Here is a 9,192-nt window from a genome sequence, read left to right as displayed (position 1 = left end):
AGGTGGGGCTCTGAAAGACTCCTGTTTACTATGTTGGAGATCTGCTGCTAGTTACTGTAGATCAGCGCTGCACAACTTTGGCCCTCTAGCTGCTGTTGGACTACAACTCCCATCATCCCTGACTAATGGTCACTGTAGCTGGATGATGGCAGTTGTAGTCCCAGCAGCAGCTGGTGAGCTGGTCTCAATGTAGACAATACTGAGCTAGATAGACCAATGGTCTTACTTGGTATAAGGCAGCTCCTATGTTTCATGTATCCTCATCAACATCTCTGGAATAATATCATTGGAAAGGGGCAGAAAAGTATTTAGTTTTGTTCCACATGTGAGACAAGGCAAGTTGGAATTTCCGTTTCCATGGGGCAGGAGATCTCAGACATGGGTATGTAGATGCTGAGCTATAACTATAACCATTCCCAGTCTCCAACCATTGTGGGAATTGAAGTCCAATAAAATCAGTGACACAAGGCTGAAAACCCCTGGCACAGGGCTATTTGATGGAGGTGAAATTTGATTCAGAGATTACTTATATTACTTTGATTATAGGAGATAACTTATCTCCTATAAGTAATTGCACAGGACTAAAGCCTAGCTTTAGTTACAGGAAACAAGAGCTTGAACAGGTATCATTACTTAAATACTAACCAACATAACAGTCTCTTATGCATGTGAGAGAGAACCTCTCAGTTTGAATTCTGAACAACCAGTAAAAAGCTTAACTGAAACTTTTGTCACTTTGTGAGAAGAGAATGCAGCTCTGATTACCCTCATACATGGTGACTGGTCTTGGGTCTTTGGTCTCAAAGTCCAGCAAGGGTATGTAACTCTACAACTTCTTGACCAGCCTGTGCTGCAGATATATATTCTGCCTCAGTTGAAGAGAGGGCAACAATAGACTCTTACTCATCCATGAAATCACTCCTCCTCCATGCAAGAAGAATATATTCCCACTTGTTGATTTTATATTGTCTTCAGACCAGTTGTCATCTATATAACCTGCAAGTCTAGGTTCTTTACTGGCAGGTAGCAGTAATTCTAAATCTGCTGTACCTTTTAGATATTTTCCAATAGTTTAAATTGCTTTCCAATCTGTCTTCGATGGTGAGTTCACTCTTCCGCACAATATCTGGACCACTGCTGCAATCTCTGGTCGTGAAACAGTTGAGATATATATAACAATGTCCCAATTCCAATTCTGTATTTGTTATTATTTTCCAGTGGTTCACTGTGTTCTTTTTCTTTTAGGAAACCCACTTCCATTTGGGTGTTTGCTTTATTTGCTTCAGTCAAGCCAAGACACTCTATAAAGTCCACAATTTTCTGTTTTTGATTTAGGGTATAACTTCAATCTTCTTGTCTTTTTATTTGGTTTCCAAGATATGTGATCTCTCCCAAACCTTTAATTTCCAATTATTTACTTAAACCTCTCAGCAATTTATCATGACCTCTCTTATCTTGATGGCACACTATCAGGTGATTCACAGGTGTCAGAATGTATGTCCACTTCCCATCTCTGAGCTTTGTATACAGCAGGGATCGGTTTTTCCTTGTTTGAATCCTTCCCTAAGAAGTAGTTGGTTTAACTTTTTGTCCCAAGCTCTGGCAGCTTGTTTTAGCCCATATATACTTTTCTGAAGTTTATAGACCAGTGCTTCCTTTTCTGGTTCCTCAAAACCTGGTGGTTGTATCATATATATGCCCTTAATGGCTTGGGTCCAGGCTATTTGAGAGAGTGCCTCCTTTGTCATAATCCCTGCCACCAGTTACAATCTTCTGGAGAGGTCCAGTTACAATTGTCACCTGCTCGTTTGGTGGTGACCCAGGGCCGGGCTTTCTCTGTGGCTGCCCTGGGGCTTTGGAATATGCTCCCTGCTGAAATAAGGGCATCTCCTTCTCTGTTTGTTTTCAGGAAGAACCTCTAAAATTAATTTTAATAATTTTTAAAAACTTGTTGTAATAATTATTTTATTCTATTGTTTTTATTGTCATGTATTTTAATTTGTAACTTTTAAATATTTTAAATTTTGTACACTGCTTAGGGATGTACATATCAGGTGGTATAAAAAGATAGATAGATAGATAGATAGACAGATAGATAGATATCCTCTTTAATGTCACCATATAGAAATGCTGTTTTAACATCCAGATGATATACTTCCATTCTTCTGATGCAGCAATTGTAAGTAGCAGTCTAATGGATGTATATTTGACCACAGGTGCAAATGTTTCCTCATAATCATCTCCATATTTTTGTGCATATCCTTTGACAACTTGTTGGGTTGTAAGACCCATTTGCATCCTATTGCATCCTATTGCATCCGATATCCTACCTTCAGGTAGTGCTACAAGAGTCCATGTTTGTTTCCCATGGAATGATCTAATCTCTTCCTTTGCTGCCTGCAGCCATTAATCTGTTTCTGAATCAGGCATTCCTTCAGTTTTGTGCCAGTTTGTGGGTTCAGACATTTTCTCTTCTATGGCTGCCAAATATAATCCTTTAGTTGGTATCCTTTTATGACCATAATTCTACTTAAATGTCTCACTTCTGGTTCCGTCTTAGTCTCCCCTTTTGGTGCCATCTCAATCTCTCCTTCTTGATTAGATCTCTCTATTATATCATAGTCTATGGTTTCTTCTTCTTTTTGTTGCTCTTATTGCTGTTTAGCCTCTTCACATTTGAAAAACCAGGTCACAGTCAGGCATCACATTAGCATTTGACTTTTCTATCATCAAAATATGCAACACTATGCGGTTTATCAGTATCTGAGATGGGGTCAAGTATTCTGTAACTTTTGCTACCCAGTTCATAACCTATGAATATTCCTTCTGCAACCTAATTTTACTGTTTGTTCTTTAGGAACACATGCATACACTTTGCATCCAAATACTCTAAAATGTAAATTAGGTTTTGTTCTATTCCACAGATCAAAGGGTGTTTTCTTTAGTTTTAGTATTTAATCTATTCTGTAAATGGGTTGCAGTTATTACACCTTCTCCACAATATTTATTTTCCAGACCTGAATCAAGAAGCATACTTCCGGAGATTTCAGTCAAGGTTCTGTTCTTTCTCTCCACCACCCCATTTGTTCTGGAGTATAATGCATTGCTTTCTTGTGTTTAATTCCTTGTTCCTTTAAGTTTGCTCAGTGTCTTTCCCAGTATATTTCCCCGCCATTATCAGTGCAGTGTGCAAAGTCTTAGCACAAACTTGTTGCTTACTCTAGCCTTACTTTAAGTTTTAGCATTACTTCACTTTTCTCTTTGAGTAGAGAAGTGTAAACATAATGAGAAAAATAATCTATGAAAGTCAGAAAATAAATATTCTTTCCTGATGTGTTTACTGTGAAGGGTCCATAAACATCACTGTGTATTAAATTCAAGACCTTATTAGATTGCCTTTCTGTGGTTGATGAATATGTGCCCCTTGTTGCATTTGCTTTAATACATTCAATGTACTTGACATTAGATTTGCATGGTTTAAACCTACAAACTTGTAGGTTTGTTGCCAATTGTTCTTTTATTAATTTTGAAATGCATTCATTGCTTCAATGGCCAAGTCTACGGTGCCATAAACTCATGAAGTCTTTGTGTGCACACTCATTTGCAATATTAGCTTGCTCCCTTTTGCAGTCCATCATCCCTCAGCATGCCTTTCATTAGAAGCTTTCCACCTTTGAAAATGAAGCAATGGTGCCTTCTGAAAATAACTATACTGAAAATAACTATACTGAAAATAACTATACCTCCATGCCTTGTGGCTGTCTTCACACTCATCAGACTGTTTTGCAAACTGGGTACATAGTAGGTCTCTGGAATACACACTTTACTCATTCTATTCACACCAGGGTTACATTTCAAATAAACAGTGCCTTTTTCTTCTCCAAAATTTGCTTCACATTAGCAAGTAATATTGGAATGTTATGATCCATGCTTCTTTCAGAAAATCTTGCAAATTATTGAAGAAATATGAAGTAGCTCCACTATCCAAATGTATTTTGTTTCAACTTTGATTTGCATCAATCCTACAAATGATTTCTCTTGCAATGCATAATTGTCCATTATCCACAGCTTTCTTTTTAGGGGTGTGAATTTTGGAATTTTCTTGTTTCGATTTGTATCCAAATCGAAACATCCCCGTTTTGTTTTGTACCCAAATTTTCTGAATCCGAATCAGCCCTGTTTTGTTTTGTAGCCAAATTTTCTGAATCTGAATCCAAATCGATTTGGATTTTTAAAAACGGTCCCAGGGCAAAAAAGGTGGTGGTAGTGTCCAATGGGTGGAAGCTACCACCCAAATTTCAAAGGAATTAGGCAAAGGGCTGATTTTTTTGTGAATTTTTTTTTAGTTTACACATCTTTAAGAATTTCCCCATAGGGAATAATGGGGATTCCAGCAAATGTATCACTTCAAATCAAGGGGAAAGGGATGACCCAGAGCAGAGTGTGGTGGGTGGTAGTGCCCAATGGGGGCAAGGAAACCTCCAGAATTATTTCAAAGGAATTGGACAAAGGGCTGATCTTTTGCGATTTGTTGACGTTTACATGTCTTTAAGATTTCTCCTATAGGGAAAAATGGAGGTCTTGGCAGCCCCATAATTCCACTTGGGGGGCACTGGGGTTGCCCAGAGCGAGGGGTTGTGTAGTGCACATAGGTTACCAACCACCCCCATACCCACAAGCCTGTGGGGTACTGGGTTTTGTTGTTTCTGAGGTGTTCATTGTAGATTCTCTGGTAGCATATGAGATTTTCAGTGAAAAACAAGAATCCATTCTCATATGCTACCAGAGAATCTACACTCAGAACACCACAGAAACAGCAGAACCCAGCACCCCATGGGTTAGCAACCCTTCCTCTGGCCAATGTGGGGTCAGTAAAGAGTGGGAAGAAGCAAAAGAGCCAATGGGGAACAAGGAGGGAATTGTCAGCAGGTCAGCCCATGATTTAGGTCACTGATCAGAAGGCTGGAAGGGTGGGAAATTCAAAGAGATGTCAAACACAAAATGGAGACTGACTCAGAGATCACCACAAAATGGAGGTCCGAAACAACAAAATGTTTTGTAGCCGAAAGAGGGACGTTTTGTTTTGTATACAAAACTTTTGGATCTGGAAAATGGGTGTTTTGTTTTGTCTACAAAACACCCGAAACAGGCTGTTTTGGGTACAAAATGTTTTGTATCTGAAACGTTTCGCACATCCAATTCTTTTCTCTGTTTTCACCATTGCATAGGTAAGTCCGTTTGCTAGAAAGTCCATTTGTCTGTAATTTACTCTTATTCCCTTTTATCTGTTGAAAATAATTTCCTTGCTCTTTATTAGGGCATGCATTTCTTAAATTTCATTAATCTGAACACCGCCTAGAAATTTCTATACTAGGAGCTATAGAAATACAATCAATCAATCAATCAATCAATCAATCAATGCAAAGTGCTTCCACAGATAAAGCATCAGCTGCTGATGGCCTTGAATTTTTAACTGATTCCTCCCTGTTTGCTTATTCATGTTAAATTCTTGCAAATGCTCCTGCACAAAAATCAAAGTTACATTTTTTTTAATTTGTAGAAAGTTAACAATATTCTCACATAATTTAAGCAAGGTATTAAGCAAAAATCCAGTTTTTGATAGTTTGTGCATTTTTATCTCCTGTGATTCTAACTCTCTCAGTATTCCCAAAATTGAGCAAATGTGCTCATGCAAACTCTCTCCCTCTTTGAATCTTTTGTTACCAGACTGCAGCATAAGAGAAATGTGAGTATTAATGGAGGCTATTCCCACAATCCCTGGAAGCAGGCTAAGGGAGCTTAGCCCGCTTTCCAGGGATCATTGGAACCACCGGGCTCACAGGGGAGCCCGGTACTCCCAAGGCGGCTAGCCCGCCTAATTCCCCCTCCCCTTACATGAGATTAATGGAGTGAGCGCTCCATTAATCTCATTTTTTGCCCGTGTGTTGCCACTGTGTGCAGTGACACACAAGTAGACCCCTGACCGGAAGGCTGCAAGCAGCCTCTTGAGCTCTAGGATCTCTCCAGGATGCCCCCTGTGCTTGAACGGGGCATCCTAGAACTTCTGGGGGCCATGCAGCCCCCGATCCCCGCAGCCCCCGCTGGCTCTGTGACAGAGCCGGCATCCGTGTGGGTGGCTGATTTGGCCGACCAGCTACAAGCGGCTGCTCGTCTGCGGGGAGAGTGGGCCCGCTCTCCCTGCAAGCCCAACAGAAGCTCTTCTCACGGATTGTGAGAAGAGCTTCATGGGTCTTTGACTCCTTTAATCTTTCCTACATCTATTTTGCTATATTTTTATCTTCTATATGATAAATTAACTGATCACTAACAGTCAGAGATGTGTGTCCCATGACTTGTTTGTTTGAAGAATTCCATTCCTGTTGTTTTTTTTCATTCTCTGTTGTTGTTGTTGTTGTTTATTTATTCGATTTCAATTTGTTAGTCTCTGTTCCTCCAGAACATAAGATAGTCCAAGTATATTCAGCAACATCTTGACTCTGAATGACAGTTTCTGTAGCAGGTTTCATCAGCAATTCATTGGCGGAATAGGATGCTTCTTTACAGATTCAAAAGTAGTCTTCTTGTTTAGCTTTCTTACCTACAAGCTTCTTGTTGCCCCTCAGATCCCCCCCTCAAAAATCCTGGGTTCCTGGACCCATAACCTAATGTTGCAGAGTCATATAGTTTATACGTAAACGCTCTGCAACATTGAACAAATAATCTGAGGGGCAACAAGGAGCTTGTTGGTAAGAAAGCTGAACAAGAAGGCTACTTTTGAATCTGTAGGGAAGCATCCTATTCTGCTGATGAAATGCTGATGAAACCTTACTTATAGGTTTCATCATATAAGTAATTGCACAGGAAGCATAGCTTTAGTTGCAGGAGGTTGAAACATTTATTATTACATACACTAATTAAGAAACATAACAGTCTCTTATGCATGTCAGAGAAAACCTCTCAGTTCCAATTCTAAACAACCAGTAAGAAGCTTAACTGAAACCTAGACTCTACCCCCAAGCCTGAATATAGGTATATACACATAGACAAGCATGTCTAGGACAAGAACTGGGACAATGCTACACAGTGAATTCCAAAAATTGGGGGCATCCATAGCCTTTCCTACCAAACAACAGGCATACAAAGGAGACCTATAGATTTCCCTTGCTTTACACTGTATTTTCCCTTCCTAGGTCCAGCCATGGATTCCAGCAGACAGACAAAAATCCCATCTTGTCGAAAACTCCTTCTCTTAGTCATCTTCCAGATCATAATCAGCACAGTATTCTTTGTTAACATCAGAAATTTCAGGAGTGCAGACTCTACACTTCTACATTCCTATAAGTTACTCCCTGCAAATTATGCTGTCATTGAGAAGGACACCCCGAAGCTCATCATCCTGCTGTGGACATGGCCATTTGGGGTGCGTTTTACCATCAAAAAGTGTTCCCAAATCCTGGGCATCCCCGATTGCCACATGACAGCTGATCGCAGCTGGTACCACAAAGCCCACGTGGTTATCATTCACCATCGAGATGTGTGTTCTAGTCCAGGTCAGCTGCCCCATGGGCCAAGGCCACCTTTTCAACGCTGGATCTGGTTCAATCTGGAATCTCCCAGCAATTCCCCCAACTTGGTCTTCATGGACAATCAATTCAACCTCACCATGTCCTACCGGAGAGACTCAGATATCTTTACACCCTATGGATGGCTGGAACTCCTCACCAAGCCACAGAATGTTACCATTCCACCCAAGTCCAAGCTGGTGGCCTGGGTCATCAGTAACTGGAACCCAGCCTCCCACCGTGTGAAATACTACGAGGAGTTGAAAAAATACATCCCAGTGGATGTGTATGGACGAGGCCACTTGCCTCTGCCTTGGGACCAGCATCTGACCACTTTATCCCAGTATAAGTTTTACTTGGCCTTTGAGAACTCCATCCATGAGGACTACATCACTGAGAAACTCTGGACAATCTCCTTGCTCTCGCAAGCTGTCCCTGTGGTCTGTGGACCACCACGGAAAAACTATGAGCGTTATCTGCCCCCGGATGCCTTCATTCATATTGATGACTTCCCAACTGCAAAAGTGTTGGCCAACTTCTTAAAAGAACTGGACAAGGATGCAACACGGTACCAAAGTTACTTTCAGTGGCGGATGTGGTTAAAACCCATTAGAGACATTTCCTGGATCAATCACTACTGCAAAGCATGTCAGGCTTTACAGGCAACCTCAATCCAATTCAAGACTGTCCCAGAGTTGAGCAAATGGTTCAAGTGAATAGAAGACCTATTGTGTTGAACTTGACATTATGAAAAGGGCAACACATTTTAGTCATCAACAGTTGATATGCTAACACTTAAACAAGAGCGCTAACAGAGAGCTAATAGACGGTGGTAGAAGAGTGGGGGGTGGATTGATGAGAGACCTGGTTGTGACTGCAGTGTTTTCAGCTTTCCTAACTCACGTTTTCCAGGAAGAGGAAGGTGTGGAGGAAGTATTCACAGGGGTGTTCCGCAAGGCATAAAACATTTGCAATGGTCTGAGAACAAACCTGGCTAACTCTTCTCCCCCCCAAATAATGTGAGAATTGTACAAAAATTGTAGGTAGCCATCTTGGCATATTAGGAAAAAAGTCCAAACTCTACAGGGGTGTCATGCTTTCACCAAGGCTAACATACATGTCAGAAAGTAGTGAGTGATTCTTTTAGGTCATTCACACAATCAAAAACTGTGTTCTACCCTGGATGGGGGAGCTGTGTGTGTTCCCAATTTTCAGTTGTGTGGAAGCAAGGTAGGAGGAGAACCTGGGTAGCAGTGATTGTGTGGAAGCAAGGTAGTACTCCACAGGTAGGTGTGTGCACAGAACCGCTCCGGGTGGTTCAGTTTGAGTCTGAACCGGACTCAAACCAAGACACCCGATCTGTGTACCAGTTCTGCCGTACTGGCTGGCAGTTTGGTTCATGCCTACCTGTGGAGTACTACCTAATGTGGTCGATCTGGGTCTAACCAGTTTGACCCCAGTTCTAGTGCTTGTAAACGGGAATATGGCAAGGACTCCCCTTTATATACACTGTGGGAACCCTATGGGGTTTTAATAGGATGGGTCTTGGTGGGGGAGATGGGAGGTTCCCATAACCATCTTGATGGTTGCAAGGCTCCTTGGGGCCGGTGGTGGGCCAGCAGTGACTCCC

At 41.3% G+C, this 9,192-nt stretch overlaps 1 protein-coding gene across 2 annotated transcripts; it reads left to right on the top strand.

Moving 5' to 3' along the window:
- Positions 1 to 366: 366 nt before the first annotated feature.
- On the top strand, positions 367 to 8,645 carry LOC128345741 (3-galactosyl-N-acetylglucosaminide 4-alpha-L-fucosyltransferase FUT3-like). Of its 2 annotated transcripts, none has more exons than XM_053298126.1 (2): positions 367 to 382; positions 7,191 to 8,645. In XM_053298126.1, exons 1-2 carry the CDS (start codon positions 379 to 381, stop codon positions 8,276 to 8,278), a joined length of 1,092 nt encoding a protein of 363 aa, XP_053154101.1. In that variant the 5' UTR covers positions 367 to 378; the 3' UTR covers positions 8,279 to 8,645. The 2 variants fall into 2 exon arrangements, with proteins under 2 accessions (XP_053154101.1, XP_053154100.1); XM_053298125.1 differs by lacking the exon at positions 367 to 382 and adding an exon at positions 711 to 816.
- Positions 8,646 to 9,192: the final 547 nt, after the last annotated feature.

Source organism: Hemicordylus capensis, chromosome 2 (genome assembly GCF_027244095.1).
Source record: "Hemicordylus capensis ecotype Gifberg chromosome 2, rHemCap1.1.pri, whole genome shotgun sequence".
Classification (NCBI taxonomy): Eukaryota; Metazoa; Chordata; class Lepidosauria; order Squamata; family Cordylidae; genus Hemicordylus; species Hemicordylus capensis.
This window is presented reverse-complemented; position numbering and strand designations above follow the sequence as displayed.

Excerpts from the sequence above, each read along its gene's own strand:
- LOC128345741 (XM_053298125.1), top strand. The coding sequence starts at position 774 with ATGGTGACTGGTCTTGGGTCTTTGGTCTCAAAGTCCAGCAAGG. Across the intron at positions 817-7,190 it reads GGTCTCAAAGTCCAGCAAGG|GTCCAGCCATGGATTCCAGC; the intron begins GTATGTAACTCT and ends TTCCCTTCCTAG.